Here is a 21,654-nt window from a genome sequence, read left to right as displayed (position 1 = left end):
TTTAATAGGAGACCGTTTATGTTCTGCAAGGTTTTCATTTTTGTTGATAATAATTTTATTGCTTACATGGCCTCCATAGTATCTACAAGGAAAAAGTAGTGGTCCTGGCTCATAGCTAGATAGGATTACTGGTCAAATCTTTACTCAGCAAAAATGGTTTCTGTCATCGGGTATCACAAAAAAGGACAATAGGAATATTTTATGTGCTAAAACAAAATGGCTTTTGCTATCTGGCCCTCTTTTCTAGTCCCTGTTTTACAACATTCTCATTCATTTTGACACCTCTTTACTCTCCTCTGTAACTTTGTACTCCCCCAACTCTCATCCCCAACTTTTGTCATGATCGTGACAGCCTCCAGCTTCTATGAGGTTAAGTTCTAACCTAACTTCCATTGACTTCCGTGATCATTTGACTTCTATCCCCGTTCACACTTGCTTCAGAAATCCACACCCATCTGGATGCTATGAGATCCATCATCTGACACTTGTCACTGCCTCACTGTCTTCTGCATCATTAATTTTCCCTCACCACTAGCTCATCACCATCCTCATACTGACATTCTCTACATCACTCTACATTAAAACAAAAACAAAAACAAAAACCCTCCCATGTGGGCTTCCTTGGTGGCGCAGTGGTTGAGAGTCCACCTGCCGATGCAGGGGACACGGGTTCGCTCCCCTGTCCGGAAAGATCCCACGTGCCGCGGAGCGGCTGGGCCCGTGAGCCATGGCAGCTGAGCCTGCGCGTCCGGAGCCTGTGCTCCGCAGCGGGAGAGGCCACAACGGTGAGAGGGCCAAGTACCGCAAAAAAAAAAAAAAAAAAAAAAAAAAAAAAAACCCACAAAAAAGCCCTCCCATGATGCCCCAGCCACCTCCGCATGCTGTCCCATTTCTCTGATCCTTTTTACAGCAAAACGCCTCAGAGAATCATCTGCTCTTGACTCCTCCAATTCATCCATCTTCATTCTCTCTTATACCCACGTTCAGGGGGCATTTGCCTTCACCACTCCTCAAAAGAAGCTCTGGTCAAAGGCTCTAAGCACCCATTCTTCGGCGAACATCATGGTCAATTCCTAATTCTCATCTGACCAACCAGCAACTTTTAACAAGTTCACCTCTCCCTTCTTTTTGAAATGGCTCTTTCATGAGGCTTCCATACCCCATTCTCTCTGGATCTTCTACTGCATGGACTGGTCTTGCTCAGTCTTCTTCACTGGTTTCTTCTTATTTGAGGAGGGGATAGTGTGACTATTCCACCCCCGTTCAGGCAATAAAGTGGCAGCATTCCTATAGGAATTTAAAAACAGTAATAAAACTGACTAAAGTTTAGCCTGCTTGATGATTATTTTTACCACGCACTGGCAATTCTAAACAATGTCAAGGATAAAGTGCTTTGCCCTGCTGGAGTGGACTGCTCACAGCATCCCCTCCTTTGATGTGTCCTGTGTAAGAGTGTATCCTGGGTTCAGTCATGTACCCTCATGTATCCTCTAGGTGATATTATTCAATCTCATCTCAAGGACTTAAATGAGCATCTATATGTTGACCTCTTCCTACCTTCCTCCCTCCTTCCCTTCCTTCCTACATCTCCTTCTCCTTTTCTTTCTCTCTTTCCCTCGCCCTCTCCTCTCTGCCCCCACTGCCACACTTACCTACTTGACACCTTTACTTAGGTATATAAACAAAGCATCTCAAACCAAACATTTTCCAAATTACTGATTCCAAACCTTCTCCTCGCTCCCAACCTGTTCCACCTGCACTTTTCCTCATCTCAGTAAACAGGCTCTCCATTCCTCTAATTTCTTGGGCAAAAAACATTGGAATCATCTTTGATCCATCGTCTTCTGTCACTTTCCTCATCAGACCCATCAGCAAGTTCTATCTACTCCTTCTATGAAGTATGTACCATCCCTCTACTGCCTCTTTCACCATCATCTCTCACAATATCACCAGGGCCTTATTTTACTTCTCTGTGTAACTTTATGCTGTGCCTCAAACCTCTGGAAAGTTCTTTTCCTTTGGTCACTGTTTTACTGATCACTCCAGGGTCTTGTGACTACCTCTTTGTTCTCCATCATCATCTTTTGTATTCTTTCAGTAATCTTCAAGCCACTTGCTTCTTAATTTTCCTTCCTTAGGGTTCTGTCCTCAGCTGTCCTCTTCTGTATGCTATGTGTTCTTCCTCAGGAGTGCCATCTACTCACTAGTATTAGTTATGACTTCTTCCAAATGATTTTCAACTCAGACTTCTCTTCCAGAATCTAGTTTCAGAAACTTAAATGTTTACTCATCAGCTCTCCTCTAATTCATGTCCAAAATTGAGCTCATCATCTTTTCTCTTACCCCAATCTTGGATGTTTTAGCATTCCTTTTCTCCCCAATAGAATCACTATTCTTCCTTTAATCCATGATTTCTTCTAGAAGGTAATAGATGGAAGTACAATGAATGTTCCAGTGTCCTTTTTTTTTTTTTTAAACAACCGAACTCTTCCTCCTCCATTCCATCCCCTGCATAGCATCCCAAAGATGCAAATATGATCATGGCATCTCCTGCTTAAAACACTCACTTTGCCCAGATCAAGGGACCCTTTGCAATACTTGCATCCAGACAAAGAAGAAAAAAATTGGCTGTGTCTCAGAAACCATTTTTTCTGCCACTAATACAGTCCAAAGAAACAATGTGCCAAATCTCATCAATCTGCTCATTAATGAGTGATTTATTAAATAAACATTTCATGGGTACACATAAGTATTGTCTTGAAAATTCATAGCAGGTTCCAATAGTACATTTTTCCTTCTTGGCTTCAGCCTAGCCTTTCTAATCTTCCTTTTCTGGGACTATGCATACTTTCACTAACTTTCCTTCTCCAGATTTATTTTACTTATGTTTGTATCCATCATTGCCCAGGTCAATTCTTGTAAGTATAATTTGGGCTATAGGATTATATAAATTTGACCTTTCCTAATGTGGTGAAATGTAGAAAACTCTGAACAGTAATAACCCGAGGATTATTTACATATAATTTAGGGAACTTCTCCATCTTAGGTTATTGGTAAATTTATTTCAACAATTACAGTGTTGATAAAAAGAATTGATTTAGTCATCTGAGGATTTTCTTTTATGGCCATGTATAATTCACAAAATAAATAAGCCTGCACATGGGAAGCAATCATTTCCCCCATATATATAACTGTATAGGATCGTTTATTATAAGTAGTAGTGGTGCCTTCCATGTCGGCGTATTTAAGACGTTCAATATTTAGAAAGTGTAGTACAAAGATTGTATTTCCCTGTCTTGCATGATCACCTGGAGGTGATGATAACAAGTTCTACTTCATCCTTACGGTGACTTTGTGAGGCAAGCAGAACAGACCACTTTATCCTCACTTTATAATAGGAAGACTGGCTCCAAAATGCTAATAGATCAGTTTAAATCTACATGGATTGAAGCAGAGTTTTAATTCTTATTTTTTTACCTTTCTCACTTAACTTGGCTTTGTGAAAGCTCTAACGTACTGTCTTCGGTTCATTAGGGATTGCTTCGGAGAAAAAAAATAAATGTTTTGTGCTTTGATGATGTTCTCAGTAGGTCATATGATTTAGGTGACTGCAGTGTAAGGAATAGTCTAGAAAATTACTTGACCCAATGTTTGTGTATAAATGGAGATTTTTTGATTTTTGGAGAATGCCACATTTGCAGACCTGTATTCTGAGATTTGACTTCTGGTTGAGTTTTTCTCTTAATATTATACTGATGGTGGGAGTTTGGAATTGGGGAGGGGAGGATCCCTCTCTTGCTAGGGAAAACCTAGGGCTGACTTGTCCATCACCACAACTCCTTTGAGTTCATCTCCTTCATTATACCTTTTGTAAATGGCCAAACTACTGTGAACTGAACAGTCTTTACAATGTGGTTCACATACCACTTTTATTGCAGCATATGTAAAATTTGCTTAGGGATAAAAAAAAAAAGAACTTACAAACTATGCTGCTTAGGAAACCAATGTTTAGCCTTGTTAACATTTGCTATTTCTAAAATATCTACACAAATAATAGTGATCTTTTAAAGGCTTAAAACACTTAACTGATGGACAGAGAGTCCATTACATAGAACTATAATCTAAAATGTCAATATACCAAATTGATGTAGTCTCTTCTTTGAATAACTTCTGTTCAGCAGTGTGGACCAAGCCAGAGAAGAATCATCTGTGAACACATCTACTAATTACTCAGTACTAGATGCTTTATATGTTTATTAACATTACTTCTTATTATCCCCTGAAATCTGGGTATTTTTGTTTCCATTTTCACATATAGGATCCTGAATTTCAGGGAAGCTAAGTAACTTGCTTCTTCAAGTAGTTAGAAAGTGGTGGAGCTGGGATTCAAGCCTGAGTGTGTTTGTTTCTTAAGTCCATGGTTGTTTTTTTTGTTTTTTGTTTTTTTGTTTTTCCCTAGCACAAACATATACATAGGAGTAGTCAATATTCTTCAAATGAAATTGTTTTTGAACAACATAGGCTTCTAAGAGCCACTTAGCTATAGCAGAAGTGGGCTATTTTTATGTTACTGATGTCTTATCTTTTATCTTTGCTCAAAATTTCAAGGAAACAGAATGACTCTCAAATAGTTTTTTAAAAAATGACTATTATTTCAACACAGGGTTACTTTCTCTGGTTCTCCACAGCCAGAGTGAATGATGGTTTCATGGATAATGGTTCCAAAGAAGCATGCCCAAGTAACTCATTGAATATGATTGAAGTAAAATCTTGGGAATGATGAAATCATTGCAGATTATCATTGCAGAGTCCAGAAAACATTTTTTTAAGTTGTGAAACTGATTCAACTCTAGTATTGTTGCAGTAATTTTAAAACAATGCAGTCTTTGAGGGAAGCACCTATCATTACAGAAGTCTTTGAGGTGAAAGTGTGAGAGAAGTTGTAGAAATTTCTAAGAACCAAATAATGACTGAGATAAAGGAATGCAACTTCCCGTAGAGTAAACGATACCCTTGTAAGGGGTCTTTGATAGAGTTAAAGGAAATCGTGATAAAGATGCCCTGCTGACTAAACATTTATTTTCTTTTCTATTTTAAAAAATAACTTTGCAAGGCTTTTAACCTAATATGAGGCTATTCAGAAAACTTGGCAACTGTGGAGTAGAAAGTAAAGGATGAAAAACTAGCTATGAGATAGAAAACGAAGTGTTGAAATAAGTAGGCAGTGTTCCACATGTTCCTACTGGGTAGGCTAGGGATCCGTGTGTGGACAAGACGTGTCCCTGTGTTAATGAGAAACCTAGCCAAGCCAGCATAGTATGCTAAGGAATGAAAATCGTTTTAGACAATATAAAGAGAGATTGTCACAAATCCTATAAGGACTCGCGTCTAGATAACTGGGCAACTGGTTGATAGATGGGAATGTGCTATTATCCCTAAATTATACGAGAAGTTCAATCTTTTCCTTTCAAAATAATCAAATAAAATAGAATCTTATATGGAGAGATGTATTAGGCATTAGTAAATTTAAGAAAAAATATTTCAGTAACAGCACTTTAAAATGTGAGACCTTAAGAAGATGTATGAGTAATTTATTGAAACTAATTGATATCAGGAACTTATTAAATTCTTTTAGGTCCCATTACACTGAGGTCATAGATGATTCAAGAAGCAGAAAGAAGTGATCACACATTCCTGGCCGGGAGGCCCCAGGAGATACTACTGCCTTACTATATAAAAATAACTTCTGGGTAAAACCAGACAGGGCAGGGCAAAGGAGCTTTACTTTTTCAGAAAGTAAAAAATTACAAATCCAGCCCCATTCAGGTAATTGACACTGGAGCATCCAATGCACTTCAATCTATTACTGCCTAGAAGAACTAATTTAAGAGAAAGCACTGCAGATCAACAATGATGATGTTGCTTGGTTACTCAAAACCATTTGGTAACATGCTGAGTTGCTTAGCTTTTTTAGAAGCACACTCTTTGTATCCACATAGGAAAAGGATGGAGAAGACCACTTGAAACCATTTTTAATTGCAAACTTGCTTCAACTGGAAACAGGCTTCTCTTTTGCAACACACAAGCAAGTCCAGAGGTTTTTATTAAAATGTGAACTACCACGGTAGTAATAAATGTTGAATTTGATGTGCTCTTCTAAATATTGATCTTGTTATGGTGAATCTGCTTTGAAGGGGTTTGAGCTGTTTTTTTAGGAGGTAGGAAACTCGAAGTTTTTAGGCTTCCTGGCCCAGGAGTCCTGGGGGCTGGCTGGAGGCACCCCTGTCCAGGGGAGAGTCCAGAGCTTTGGAATCAGACTTACTCAGTTGAAATCCTACCTTCTGCCACTCTGTGCCTTTGGACAAACGTCTGAGCTTTGATATCTCATCTCTTCCATAAAAGCAATGGCTTTTCTGTGACAGATTTACTGTGAGGATGGAGTAAGGAAATGCATGTTACGTGCTTAGCACCTAACAGGTTTCCAACAAGTATTCACTTATTATTTTGAAACTAGAGAGCTGCAAGTATCTTCTCTGTATTCCCAGTCTGTAAGATACCTTTTACAATGAGTCACAGAGCTGAGGTAGAGAGAGGAGGGACTTCAAAAAATGGGGGGAGGAGCTAGAAGGGCTGTTGAAATTTGTGGATTCTCTTTCAGAATTTGGTCTTATTCTCCAATTATAAAATAAGAATAGGCATATATATATATATATATATATATATATATATATATTTAATGGATGAAAGTAAAGTGGAACTCAAAATGTTATCTAGGACCTAGGACTACAGAAAATGTTTTTCTTTCTCTTTATTACTTTAGACCAATTAGCTTAATATTTACTCTGTTTGGTGGTGTATTTTTTATTTTATGTGCTAAACATTTTACTAAAAATAGTGATGCACTTGATTATTTAATGCATTAACATATCAATGGGAGGGGTTGAGACATGGACGTTTTGTAAGCAAATACTATCTTAGTACTATACTTAGCAACTTAAACATTCAACCATTATTTTAAAAATTCCAACTTCCACTGAACTTGTGCCAAACGCTTCCCAGATTTGCTGATAAGAATATAAAAAGCACGGGGCTGCTGCAATAATCAAGTGCAGATTAGATTAGATTTATTCCCAAATGACAGCAATCTTAAACTTAGAATTCTCTGTTTGTGTATCTAGACTGCTTTAAAAAATTAAAAATTCCAGATCTTGCCCTGATCATTAGATTTGTATGGATTATATAGTTTTTTTAAAGTATTATTCCAATTTGCAGGAAAAAAAAAATCAAGATTTGCCAGATAAGAACTTGATGACTTTTGAACTAAGATTGAATGCCTGAAAGTTATCAGTTAACTTACAGAATAAATATTATTCAAACAAGGGAAGGAAAAAAGGAGTAGTGAGGTGGACAAGCTTATGAGTAGGTGTGGCAGGACAAAAAAAGAGAGAGAGTGGTGGGGGCTTTCATTCTCATAATTAAAAGGAGTAAGAACCCTAAAAATTTAGGTTTGTTTGTTTGTTTGCGGTACGCGGGCCTCTCACCGCTGCGGCCTCTCCCGTTGCGGAGCACAGGCTCCGGACGCGCAGGCTCAGCGGCCATGGCTCACGGGCCCAGCCACTCCGCGGCATGTGGGATCCTCCCAGACCGGGGCACGAACCCGTGTACCCTGCATCAGCAGGCGGACTCTCAACCACTGCGCCACCAGGGAAGCCCAAAATTTAGGTTTTAAGCATTGTCTCTGGAGATGTAACCATTTGGTTTGGGGTAAGGGAAAAGGTGATTAGCAGAACTCAGGTCAAATGAGAAAAAAGGGAAATGAGAAATAATTACAGAATCAGAAAGAAAGCCACTTTTAGGATTTAAAAAATATGGTTCAGTATATCATTGTGGTTAAGAGAGCTATTCCTGAATAAAGCTATATGGGTTCGAATCATAGCTCCGCCTCTTGCTTGAGGTGTCCTAACGCATATAAAGAGCATCAGTCAGTACCTGGCATAAAGCAAATGCTGTAAAATGGTGGTAGTGATGGTGATTGTGCTAATTAATATACTATTCCTCAGAAAATGCAGCAATTACTCCTACCTTGTGTTAATAAAAATAATTTGGTATCATTTTCAAATGTGTGATCATCACAAAATTGACAGAATAGAGTAGAATACTGAATGAATTATCAGTGGTCTTATTTTCTTTTAATAAATTTATTTATTTTATTTTTGGCTGCATTGGGTCTTCGTTGCTGCACGCAGGCTTTCTCTAGTTGCGGCAAGCAGGGGTTACTCTTCATTGCGGTGCGCAGGCTTCTCATTGCGATGTCTTCTCTTGTTGTGGAGCACGGGCTTTAGCCGCGCAGGCTTCAGTAGTTGTGGCACGTGGGCTCAGTAGTTGTGGCTTGCAGGCTCTACAGTGCAGGCTCAGTAGTTGTGGTGCATGGGCTTAGTTGCTCCACAGCGTGTGGGATCTTCCCGGACCAGGGCTTGAACCCATGTCCCCTGTATTGGCAGGTGGGTTCTTAACCACTGCACCACCAGGGAAGTCCCAGTGGTCTTATTTTTAAATAGTATTAAATAAGAAAGATCAGGTGCTAGAGAACACAAGTTAGTAATCTAATTAAATCACCAGCAAGAGACAGATCATGTTAACAACAGTCAGATTTGTTATTACAGAGCAATTATTAAAGTGAAATATTGAAAGATGCTAAGTATCATTAGTAGGCTTTAAACATGTCATTTAACACAGGCAGAAAACTATAATCAGTTGATTTGATAAGTTAAAATCTCCTTTATTAAAATATTTATATCATTTGTATAAAGGAGGCACTATTGTTGAGGATCTAGAAAGAATTCTGTGGCATACTGCACTACATTCCTTTATAAAATTATTTGCACAAGTCACTCTCTTCGGAGTAGTCTCCAAGTGCCACATGATCTAATTTGTGAGATTAAATAACTGTTTTGGTTTTGACATTTTGCACATTTCCTTAAATCACTATTAAATGCAAGGATTTCAATGTGGCACCAAACAATTATTTGGTTACATTTTATATTCAAAGAATGTAATCTTTTATGAAATATCAGAAATTTCACAGGACTAGTGAAAAGTTGCTTTCTTCCCGCTTCCTTCCCACCCCTCTCCACATGCACACACTTAGTTTTCTGGCCTTTACAAAGGTAGGAAAACCTTTATAAGCTTCTAAATACTGTGGTATTAAAACTGGACACATCCAAAATTTCAGACTTTTTTACCATACTGACCTGGGTTTCATTTCAGGCTCTGTCAGTTTCAAACTTCGGGACCTGGGGCAAGTGACCTTAACATCTTGGAGCCTCCAGGCTTCTGATTTTTAAAATGAAGATTAAGCATTACCTCATGATTTTATTGTGAGGGTTACATGACTGTTTTTACACAAATAGTTTACCACAGTATCTGGCAGAGATACAAACTTAATAAGATGTCATTGTTTTCTTTTTATTTTCAGGAATCTTTAAAGAGTAGCAGTCATTTGGTCAAATTCACTTAGCTACTACTGATATCTATTTGAACAAGACTATTTAATACATTGAAGTGTGTGTGTGTGTGTGTGTGTGTGAAATGGTAAGGATTCTTTGATAAAATGGAATTGTTTTTTGCTAGAAAAGAGGGGAAGAAATGGTTTTACACGCACACGTTTATATATATATATATATATATATATATATACACACACACATATATATGTAAGATGACTTCTCTGTTTTTGGTATAATTGAGGAAGCTTTGAATTTAGAGTTCTGAGGCTCTGGGAAGCTTTTATAAAATTCTCATCTTGAGATTCATCTGTTTCAGGATATAGGGTGTGGTTTAGTATTTTGAATAAAGGTATCCTAGGTGACTTTGATATGCCTCACTTTGTCCTAAGTTGAGAATCTCTTAAAATGAAAGCTCTCAAGGAACTCACAGTTTCTTGGGGAAATAGACATGAATCATATAAAAGTTATCACAATACATCAAAAGTACTGAGACATATGTATAAGCTAATTGTTAATGAAAGCACAGAGGAGGTGACACTTGCTTTAGGTATTGAGGGAAGAATGAGAGTTTAACAGGAGAAGAAAACAAGACATTCAAAATATAAAAGGAACAATATTGATCAAGGAATAAAGGTATGAGAGATTGCCAGGAGGAAGAAGTGGCCTTCTTGAGAGACATATTGATTGGACACGAATGTTGTGAGTTTTTGGAAGTTATTCCTTAATTTATAAGCAAAGACTGATGACAAATTCTTTTTTTCAAAACTAATTTAAGATATAGTTACAAGATAATTGTTTTTTGTTGTTGTTGTTGTTGTTTGGGAAAGGGCACTGGGTATTTATTATGATTGTATTGTTTTTAAATAGTTTACCATCAAAGGCCAAAGGTTTTGTATGTAGCAGGAAAAACAACTAGTGAAGGCAATAATAGTGCTTTGGTGTGCACTTCTATTTTAAAGGTTAATTATTTGTTTAATTAAAGCCCTCAGAATCAACCACAGATGCTATTGCCTAGAAATATTAGATAAACTTGAGTCTATTTAACAATGTAAGGATTGTGTGACAGCTTTTTTATCCTCTCAACGAGATACGGCGTTTTCTCATTTTAAAGACCATATCAGGGGCTTCCCTGGTGGCGCAGTGGTTGAGAGTCTGCCTGCTGATGCAGGGGACACGGGTTCGTGCCCCGGTCTGGGAAGATCCCACATGCCGCGGAGCAGCTGGGCCCGTAAGCCATGGCCGCTGAGCCTGCACGTCTGGAGCCTGTGCTCCTCAACGAGAGAGGCCACAACAGTGAGAGGCCCGCATACCGCAAAAAACAAACAAACAAAAAAAAGACCATATCATATTTTCCCTTTATTTGGATTATTTTCTCTTATGGTTGTTGATTATTTATGTAGTTATATCTGTATTCTACAAATGAGGGAATCAGGGCTTAAAGAGGTCAAGTAATATACTGAAAATCCAGTGCTAGGGTCATGATGTTTACTCAAGCAATTTTACTTTCTTGAATGATAGCTCTTGAGATATTATGAGATATTAGATTGGAAAGACATGGAATTCCAGAGATTGTTGTGGAGGCTATTGAAACTGTCAGGAAAGAGATGATGACAGAAGAATAGAGAAACAGACGTGACAAGAGACTTTGTAAAATGGAATCAACGCCATGTGTTGAGTCAGTAGAGAAAGAATACGGTGTGGAAAGTGATTTCTGAAGTCTAGTTGTTTTTTATAGATTTCCCTACGACAGGGAACCCAAAGGAAGAATGGAGCTAGGTGAAACCTATGATTTCTGTCTGGGGATAAGTTTAGCAAACAGCAAACATTGCCGGCACTTCTGCTCTGGAGCTCACCTAAAAGATCAGAATAAAGATGTGGATTTATTGATGACTTGGACATATTCTTCAGGTTTCTTCAAGTGCTTGTTTTTTGCTTTGGTCTCTCACATCAGCTACCATATATTGAGTATTTTTTTTCTTTTTTTTGGTACCTTGACAGAGAAGTAAAATTATGCTCATAGTTTATGTAATGTGCCATTGTCATTACAACATGTAGGCTTGGCCAAATAACCAAGTGGGAAAAATCAGAATGAGCCTTTCTTGTTTCCATATTTTATCTGTATTATTAAATTCACTGTGTGCTGCTGATTATTGAGAATTAGATCTAATCTTGCCACTCCCTGGGCTCATTTTTCCAGCCACTAGGATGTAAGGTGTGCCAGAGATTCACCTGAGTTCTGCCTGAGGCTTATCTCTTTGAAAGCCAAATTTTGGGTTCTTGTGATACTGGCTGACACTGCAGAGCTGAACATGGCATGCTGATTACCTTTCACTCTGATGTCCTCTGCAGAAACTGCCTCTTTGGGAGCCAGGACCTGTGAGGATGATCTTACAGAGCAGCAGTTGAGAGCGACCTCAGGTAATTGGTCTTATTCTTGTCTGTCTTGAATGAGCTACATTTGTTACTCTCATAATTTATGTAATGAACTATCTCTGGAACTGCTCTAATTAGAACTGATCAGATCCCTCATACAAATAATTTAAATCCTATATAGAATATATCAATATTATATATAATAAATTAAATATTGGCTTGGCCAAAAAGTTCGTTCGGATTTTCTGCATGAGCGGACGAAAACCCAAACGAACCTTTTGGCCAACCCAGTATATGATAAATAAATTAAATCAAATGTAGCCAATATTTGGATGCATATGTAAAGCAATTTCTTAAAGAACAGGTAACTTACGCTGGATAATTTCTCACATCTACATTTACACACAATGAAGTTTTACCTAAATGGTCAGTTTTACACAATGTATATAAGTCAATAAGCTGGGTATTATTTTTCCCCAAGTCAAACAACCTGGATGGTGGAGTTAGTTTTGGTAATTGATGAGTTGATTGGATTTTTACTGCCCTGTCAATACAATCACTAGTTCCTGTGCTTTGCGTGCTTATGCGTGTGGTAAAAGAAGGAGACTCTGCCTTCTTAGCATTATATGCAGATAATTTAAGGGGAATTTCACCCATGTTGCTACAACACACCTCATTTATTTCTGCTGTATAAACATGATTCCAGTTTCCAGATTTATACAGTTGGAATAATAATGTGTTATACAGAATAACAAAAACATGATTATAAAAAGTCCTTCAGGGGCTTCCCTGGTGGTGCAGTGGTTGAGTCCGCCTGCCGATGCAGGGGACACGGGTTCATGTCCCGGTCAGGGAAGATCCCACATGCCGCAGAGCGGCTGGGCCCGTGAGCCATGGCCGCTGAGCCTGCCCGTCTGGAGCCTGTGCTCTGCAATGGGAGAGGTCACAGCAGTGAGAGGCCCGCGTACAGCAAAAAAAAGAAAAAAAAAAAAAAAAAAGTCCTTCACATTCATAATGGGGTATTGAAATACTTTTAAAAAATTGTAAATGAAACCATTCCTCCAATATAAACTCAGGACTTCCCTCTTAAAAAAGTCTTCAAAGTTAAGTTTACCTTCACCTATGTGTGTCTCATGAATACTTTTTTATTTATAAGTAATTATTTTTCACTTTATATATTATTTTTCCCTAGAAAACTAAAGAACATATTTAAGCTAAAGTAGCATAAACTCAGTTCTTCCTCTTCACTTCAAGCCAATCAAAAAATTGCATTAATGACTAGATTGAAAGTAATAGGGTAAAAATCAAGACCATGACAAAAATATTAGACTAAAAGGAGACCGCTCCCTCTCAATACATTTCTTTATTGTTTTGTAAAAAAAAGGACACCAAAATTTACATCTTCGGGCTTCCCTGGTGGTGCAGTGGTTGAAAGTCCACCTGCCGATGCAGGGGACACGGGTTCGTGCCCCGGTCCAGGAAGATCCCACATGCCGCAGAGTGGCTGGTCCTGTGAGCCATGGCCGCTGAGCCTGCGCATCCGGAGCCTGTGTTCTGCAACGGAAGAGGCCACAACAGTGAGAGGCCCGCATAACGCAAAAAACAAAAACCAAAATAAAACAAAATTTACATCTTCACTTCAACCTCTGTGAGAAGCTTTATATTTAGATATTCCCATGCCTTCTGAATATTTTCATAGGGATGTTCTACAGGGAAGTCAAATATAACATATTCCAAATTGAACTTCTCTTTTCTGCAAAACCATTTCTTCTCCTCTTTTAATTGATGACATCATACCATAGACCTAGTTACCCCAAGCAGGAAAACTAGGAATCACCAGTTTAACTCAAAATTGCCAGGAACTGTTGGGCATAGGTTATGAGTAAGGCAAATGAGTTCTCTCATTTTTAGACAATATTACTATACAAATAAATGTTATTTTCAGATTGCAACAAATGTGAAAAAAGAATTAAAAGAGGTAATGTGTAGAGCAGAGGTTCCCAAAGTGTGGGCCCCTTAAAAGCAGCATCAGCCCAATCTGGGAACTCGGAAGAATGCAGATTCTTAGGCCCCATCCCAGACTTACTGAATTAGAAACACTGAGGATGGGGCCCAGCAGTCTGTGGTTTAACACGTCCTCCAGGTGACAGTGATTCCCACTAAAGTCTGAGGACCCCACCTGTGTGACAGGTGATGTACTACCTTAGAAGCAGTGGTCAGAGAAGTTCTCTGAGGAAATGCCAGGTGAGCTGAGTCCAAAATAATGAGAAGGACCCAATTAGGGGAAAGGCTTTACAGACAGAGGAGGGGAAGAAGTTGGTGATAGTCCGTGAAGAGAAAGAAGGCTGACCTGGAGAGAGATGAGTGAGTGGGGAGGAGAACAATGTAAGATGACGTCATAAAGGTAGGCAAGGCCTGATTATTTCAACCACAGTAAGGGGTTGTTATGTATGTTATTTTAAGCAAAGTAGGAAGCCATGGCAGGCCTCAAACAGGAGAATAGCTCGATTTTATTATATTAAGGTATGCAGAATAAATTGTGGGAAAGCAAGAGCAAGTCTTCCCCAGTTTTGAGACCATTGCAAGATACAGGTAAGTGACTAAGGGTACTGGCAATGGAAATGTAAAGAAATAGATGGATTTACTGTATGCCAAATACTTTGGAATTGGAATTAATGGGACTTGCCAATGGATTGTGTACATAAGAGAAGGAAAGAAAGAAGTCAGTGATGACTCTTGCTTTTTGTGAATGGTGGTACCATTAACTGAGGTGGTGGAGACTGGGGAGAAACAAAGTGAAGTATGTTGAAGGGGGATTAGGAGCTCTGATTTGGGCATATTAAGTTTGATATGCCTTCCAGACATCCAAATGGAGATATAAAATTTAAAGCAATGGATCTGGATGAAATCACCTAGGGAAATCATTATTTTTCCTCAAATCAGACATTCTTTGTAGATAAGAGAATAGGGCTTAGGACAAATGCTGGAGACACTCCAATATTTAGATTTTTAATGGAGGAGGCCCCAGCAAAGGGGAATAAGGGGGAACTTTCAGAGGGGTACGACGAAAATCACAATAGTCTCATGCCAAGAAATTCAAGAAAGGGATGTTTTTCAAGGAGAAAGGAGTAGTAACATCTATTGAGCAAAGTTAAGTAAGATGCAAACAGAAAAGTGGCCGTTGGATTTCACAGCATGGAAGTCATTGGTGGCTTTGAGAAGAGGAATGGATGTGAAGCCAGGCTGGAAAGGGTTGAATAATGAATGTGATTTAGTAGAGAGAGAAGATGTGAAGCAAAAAACAAACCAGACCAAAACCAAACCAAATCAAACAAATACTCCTTTTAGGTTTTATTGAAGGGGAATAGAGGAATGGGATAGAGTCTGGACTTCTCCTTTTCTTCCCCATTTTGCTTCCCAAATGGAACTCAGTGTTCCAACTAACAAGTATTGCCTGCCTTCTATAATTCCAGGCACTAATCCTGGTGCTTCTGGCACAGTGACAAATAAGACAATCACTGTTTTCAATAAATGTGTACCTATTAGAGAAAGTAGGTAATACGCAGATAATTTCCACATACTACGGTAAGTTGTTTGACACCAGTGCACAAGAAAAAGAAAAAGAAATTTATCCAGAAACATTACTCCTAGTTCAATATTCAGGGAAGATTTTTTTGAGAAATAAGCAATTAATAATGATACAGTTAGCATTTTTTTTAATACTTATTTTGTGTTTTGCTCTGTGCTGACTGATTTTTATACATTATAACAAATCCATGAGGTGGGTATTATTAACTCCAGCTTTACGTATGATGAAACTGATATTTCCCAAGCTAGGCTTAAAGGAAAGATGGGAATTATACAGTGGAGAAAAGTTGTTCTAGATAAGAGAAAGAAACAGAGTGGTGTGTCTTATAGGAAGGAAGAGAGCATTAATGACTATTGCGTGTGTCTAAACAGTGGTGCACAAAATGTGGTCCTTGGACCAAAAGCTTTAGCATCACCTGGGAACTTAGAGATGTAAATTCTCAGGCCTTACTCTAAACCTACCAAGTCAGAAGTTCTAGGGATAGAGCCCAGCAATCTGTGGTTTAACAAGTCTTCCAGGTGGTTCTGGCACCGTAAAATTTGAGAACACTGTACTTGAGAGTTAAATGCTAGGTAGGAAGTGAAGAAAGATGAGACCAGATTGGTAGACAAGGACCGGCTATTCTTGCCCTGTACAGAAGATTGAGCTTTTTCTTTATGTGATGGCAGTCACTGAAAGATTTTAAGTAGAGAAGTCAAATTTAAGTAGATCATATAAAGGATAAATTTGGAGGGAGTGGGGACTGGACAGGGAGACAATGAAGGGACCCAGGAAGGAATTCTTGTAAGCCAAGTATCTAGAATAGATGCTCCATAAAAAAAAACTACAGATGTTTGAGTCACTAACCTCTGCTTCCTCTTTACACGGGCTTAAAAAGCATGTGGTGTTTTCCTTAGAAGAGTCAGAGGGTTTCCAAACCCAAGTATAATAAAGCAATGGGAACCAAGCAAAACTGGTGTTCAGATCAGAGGCATGTCACTGAAGCCGATTTGCTTCGAAATTATATAATTTTGTAGAATAAATTGATAGTGATTTTCCAATCATTTTTTATTATTCAAAGGAAAATAAGCTACTCATTCAAAAACTTTTCTTTTAAACATAGTTTATGTGTAACTTATAAGATCATCATTTTAGTATGATAAAAATGCTAGGGGAAGTTAACTGTACTGTACTTTTATAGTATATATGACTATAGTATTATTTTGTCTTCTTCCTATTATTTTGAAACGTTTTAAAATAAAAATGTTTTATCATTTATCTGAAAATTGGGAAGTTCTATACCCTAATGTGCATTTAAGCATAACTACATTCATATCATAAAGTTTAACATGTGAATAGTATAGTTTTTATTTTCCATGAAGCAAAAGGATAATTGAAATATATACAGTGTGAATACAACAATATTATGAAATGCTATAATACTTTCATTATTATTAACATGTTAATAATTATTATTATTAACATGTAACATGTTGAAGAAATTTATTGATGAAAATGAAAACTGCTTTAGCATCTTTATTTGGGAATTTTATGTAATTTAGTATCCTTATTTTGGAATTTTATGTAATTTCCCTCAGTTCTAAGACATCCCTTTAATACATTTAATGTCATATGCTGTTTTCCTTCTTTCATAAAATTGTCTTCCTTTTTTCATAAGCATCTTACATTTTATGGCATTTTACAGTTGATGAAATGTGGTACTTGAAAATTATTCAATAGAATGTAGCCAACTCTTGCCCTTGACCCCAAATCCAACCTACAAGGTTTTCTAGAAAAAGTGGTTTCTCCATGTGAATACTCTTGACTCTGAAGCCTATTTATAAAATGAATGTCAAATTTATTTCAAAAACCCTCTTTAAGAATGAAAGTGACTTTTTACTTCTGACTTGTAGGAAACTTTATGGTGTACATAAGTTACCCTTTGATTCTTTTTTACGTGATTAAAAATTCGCCAAGTTCTATGGCTCCAAAGAGCCTACCTGTAATAAACAGCTTTCGCCTTCAAAACCACAAAACAGGTCTGAATTGCTGGAGCATTAGAGCTAATTGACTGCCTACTTCAAAGGAAGAACAAGAAAAGTGTGGGCAGTCACAGAAGCAGAGGCAGTGCCAGCAAATCCACCTCTGGAGGTTATGAGCTGTGGCTTGGAGGAGCCGTGCAAAGTTATGGCCTCAGAACTGCTGTTTGCGATTAAGTTGATGGGGAGAGTCTATCCCACAATCTCTCCCTGCTGCTGACACAGAGTCTTTGTTCACATTCAGATTTCTCAAACTGTTGCCAGGGTCAGGCTGAGGTCAGACACCACAGTGATGTATAGAAGAACTTGTCTGGGAATTTCTCTCACACTTAAGACACATACCAGAAACATGAAGAAGAGGATCCTGCAAAAACTGTCTGATGAGACGCAGATGATACTGTAGTTTTTCTTTTCGTACCTTCATAATCTTCGTTTTCTTCTCCTGACGCATAATGTTTTATGAACATGAGTTGGCGATAGCCCTTACAATTTTCTGTCCCCTCCAGATAAGGACATTCAGTAGCACTCTGATGCTTCATTTTCCAGCCCTGGGGGAGAGGTCCAGTAAATCTACTCCAAGAACTCTCGCATCCCTTCTGCCACGGGCCGTCCGTAGGTCGCGGGCCTGACTCTGGATGTCACGTCACGTGTGTGGACTTGGCGGGGACACAGCCTAATCTAGTCATGCTCTCAGCCTCCCAGCCTCCCAAACTGAGCCAGGCCGCTGTCCCCACCCAGCCTGGGCCCCTGCTGGGAGGAGGGAGCCTGGGTTTGATCAGTGATTATCACCGACAGGTGAAAGCAGGCTACAGCCAGGAGGAGGGTTGATTCTTCCTTCTTCAAGTACAATTTCCACATGTATTGAAAGGGAAGCTGCCCCCAAACCCTCCGATGACCCACTCCTCCCCAAGGACCTCCCCTCTGCTTTTGTGCAGTGGCAAAGTGCAAATATGGAATCAAGAGATTTGTATGGTGCCTTTGAGGACTTAACAGTCGAAACAAACTCTGGTTTCAAATGTATTAAGCGTCCTTGTTTTTCCCCTTAGTTTTTTTTGGAGTTTCCCCCATTGAGCCCAGAACTGGCCCCCCTCTGTTGTTTTCTGCTCTCATAGTTGTAGAGCATGGCTGGCAAGTGAGGCACTAAATAGCGATTTTTTCTTTTTTTTTTTGGTGCTCAGCTGCTACATATGACAGTGGATATTTCATTCTGCTGTCAGAACGTTATTAAAAAAACATGGGGTGTGGAGAGGGCCATGATTTCCCCTTTCAATCACTATAGCATTTGCAATGAAAATTTTATGCAGTGTGTAATTTTCAGTTAATGCTTGACACTTAAAATGTCCGGAGCTGCGTTTTGTACGGTTCTTGAAGGGTTAATTGTATCATGTTCTCTGCATAAAAGCTCTGCTTATCAAAAGCAAATAGAAGAGTGTATGCAAATGGTGTCGATGACCTTTTGCCTTTCCAGGGTTAATTTATATGGTCATTAAAGATTTTATGAAATTGAGTAGCCTGGTGCTTCTAATCCCATTTTACCTTCTTCTCCTAATTTATGTAATTCCTACCTGAACAGGGAAATATGATTTTTATTTTTTGTGCTGCAATGAGAACAGCATGCCATGCTGTGGGGAGTTGTGAGTCTGGTTATCTGGCATTACTCAGATTGCTAAAAATTCATTAAAATGCGACATCAGCACAGTGAGAGACAAATGATCGCAGGATGAAAGAGAACAGTGGGCCTTTCACGGATTAGTGCTACACAGACCCAGCATAGAGGCTAACTGCATAAACAGATTAATCCACCAGCAGCGGCATAGCTAAGATTTACAGAATAATTAAATAGGGTTGAGTTACTATGAGGATTTCCATGTAATCTAGCTGGTGTGAAACCCGTGAATGAGGTGTGGGGTGATGTGGTTGTCATAGAAGTATACCTTCTTCTGTCCTATGCCCTGTATAGCTCCCCCTATAGAAAAAATAAAATAAAATCCCAGTGTAACTGAAGTTTTGAGATCTTACTCTGACAAATTCCAAAGAATTCCTCTGGGGTCTAAGGGCTGAAAGGCAGGAGTAACACCTGTCTTACATTTAACCCATCATTATCACATTATTGAACTAAGAAATTTTTCAGAGAATTTGGTTCATTCTGCCATTTATTCAAGTCCATGCAGCAGTGGGTTCATGTAGCTTAGAAGGTTCTACTATTGAAATTACAAAATTGCCTTACATCCATGTTTCAATCTTTTCTATCTTAAACTGTACTTCTTTGAAAAGATTTCTTTTTAATTTAGTACAGGCACATTTTCTCAGTGGATATAAAAGAAGTTGCTTGAGATTAAAAAATAACAAAACAAAACCTGCATTGGTATAGCCAGCAGGTTCTAATAGTGACTTTTAATAAATTCATGCTCTTTTTTGAGAATGAATGTCTGCAAATGATTCACAAATAACAAAGTTCTTAAATGGTCACATAGTTTATTTTCATGTGTGTTTTTCTAGGGTTTTCCATCCAACTGACTGGTCTGTCTTTCTTAACAGAAGAACAAAGTGAGGAGACAGAAGGAGCTATTAAACCTACAGCCGGGGCTGAGGATGATGAGAAAGACACAAGTGAAAGAGACAATAATGAAAGCAAAAACTCTAATAAAGACTCTGGTAAGATGCTAGAATCTTTCACCTTTCCTTCCCCCACCTCCATTCCCTGCAATCTGCTCTTCCTTCACTGCCTCCCCCCAAAGCTTATTAAAAGCTTTTATTCATTTTAAACTGTCTGAACATTCCCACTACTATTCATTGCATGTGCATTTTGCATGTGATTTCTATCAGTAGCCTCCCATTGACCTATTTTTAATCATAACCATCTGACAGAATAGATGTGGATAAGTTGAAGAATATTGCAGGACGACCAGCGAGATTATTTTTTAATCAAATCAGTTTGTGTGCTTGTAATTTTTTAAGCGCCTTTCATTAATCTTAGCTATACTTGTGATTCCTCTGATGGCATATTAATTTTTCATAAGCACAGGATTAGATATCACTTGAACTTTTTCATTCAATCACATGTGTTCCCCCCCTCCCCAAACCACATAACCTTAAAAATAAATGTTATTTTTCCTTGCTTTTTTACAACTTACACTCAGGAATTTGCCCTTTTTAAGGGCATCTATTTGAGGCATTTCAAACAAAATCCAGTGAAAAAGTTTACAGATGATTCAGCCTAAGAAGAGGAAATATCATTGAGAAGGGATTAGGTGCTGGGTAATTTTGATCTTCTAGAATAGACAAATCCCAGTAATGAAAGCTACTGTCTTTGAAAACAAACCTTCGTGTCATGACATTTACTTGTGCACAAACAAGCCCTAGGCCAGCATCTGGTGTGGATACCTAAGGCTTTTTCTGTGTTTGATTTGGCAAATATATGACTTCATCCATGCTTTGTATGTATGAGATGGAAATCTATGGTCCCAATGAATATTACATTGGCTACTTTTGCTGCACGCTATACCTAGTTTTATTATGTTGGACTCATTGAAGCAGAAGAAGTGCTGAAACGGGTTCAAGCCTATTAGTTTCAGGTAGTCATCTATCTTTTCCTTGAATTCCAATGACAGCCGCATCTAAAGAAGCTTGTTTTCTCTGTGAAGACATTGGGTTGGGCAGAAAATATCATTTTCACTTGCAAGTTTATTTAAACCTGAATTATCCCATATTTGTGATTCAGTCTTTGCATATCTAAGTTTTCCATTCCCTTCAAAAATTATTTGAAGGGCCTCCCTGATACCCACCCCACACCGTTCAATGCTGAGTTTGTCTCTGGAGTCCAGTGAGAAGAGTGCCATTTAAATTTGGGTCTAGGATATAGTGGCTAACATATGATTCTAATTTGATTTAAACAAAGAAGATCTAAGGTTGGTTTTGAGCCTAAAGCGATGTAAAAAAAAAAAAAAAAAGATGCCCTAGCTGTATATTAATACAGTTCCTGAGGTCACTGACAAGGAATTTGAAGTACCTTGTGATCAGTTAAGGTCAAGGGTAGTGCCATCTAAGCTTCATTTGAAAAGAACTGGCAATAGCAAGGAAGTCAGTTTAGGTCTAGGATGGACCTCATCAAGGCTAGCTGATGGACTGCTTCAGGGAGGGCAGGATTCTGCTACCTTCAGTGGTGATT

At 38.4% G+C, this 21,654-nt stretch overlaps 1 protein-coding gene across 1 annotated transcript in view; it reads left to right on the top strand.

Moving 5' to 3' along the window:
* Window positions 1-21,654, top strand: part of ZFHX4 (zinc finger homeobox 4) — a 181,854-nt gene that overhangs the window by 137,048 nt on the left and 23,152 nt on the right. The window contains 2 exon segments of the mRNA XM_067712024.1: window positions 11,856-11,924; window positions 20,025-20,141. Of these exon segments, the coding sequence (XP_067568125.1) occupies window positions 11,856-11,924; window positions 20,025-20,141 (186 nt within the window).

This window comes from Pseudorca crassidens, chromosome 17 (assembly GCF_039906515.1).
Source record: "Pseudorca crassidens isolate mPseCra1 chromosome 17, mPseCra1.hap1, whole genome shotgun sequence".
Classification (NCBI taxonomy): Eukaryota; Metazoa; Chordata; class Mammalia; order Artiodactyla; family Delphinidae; genus Pseudorca; species Pseudorca crassidens.
The sequence above is the reverse complement of the archived record's forward strand: the minus strand, read 5'-3'. Positions and strand labels throughout refer to the sequence as shown.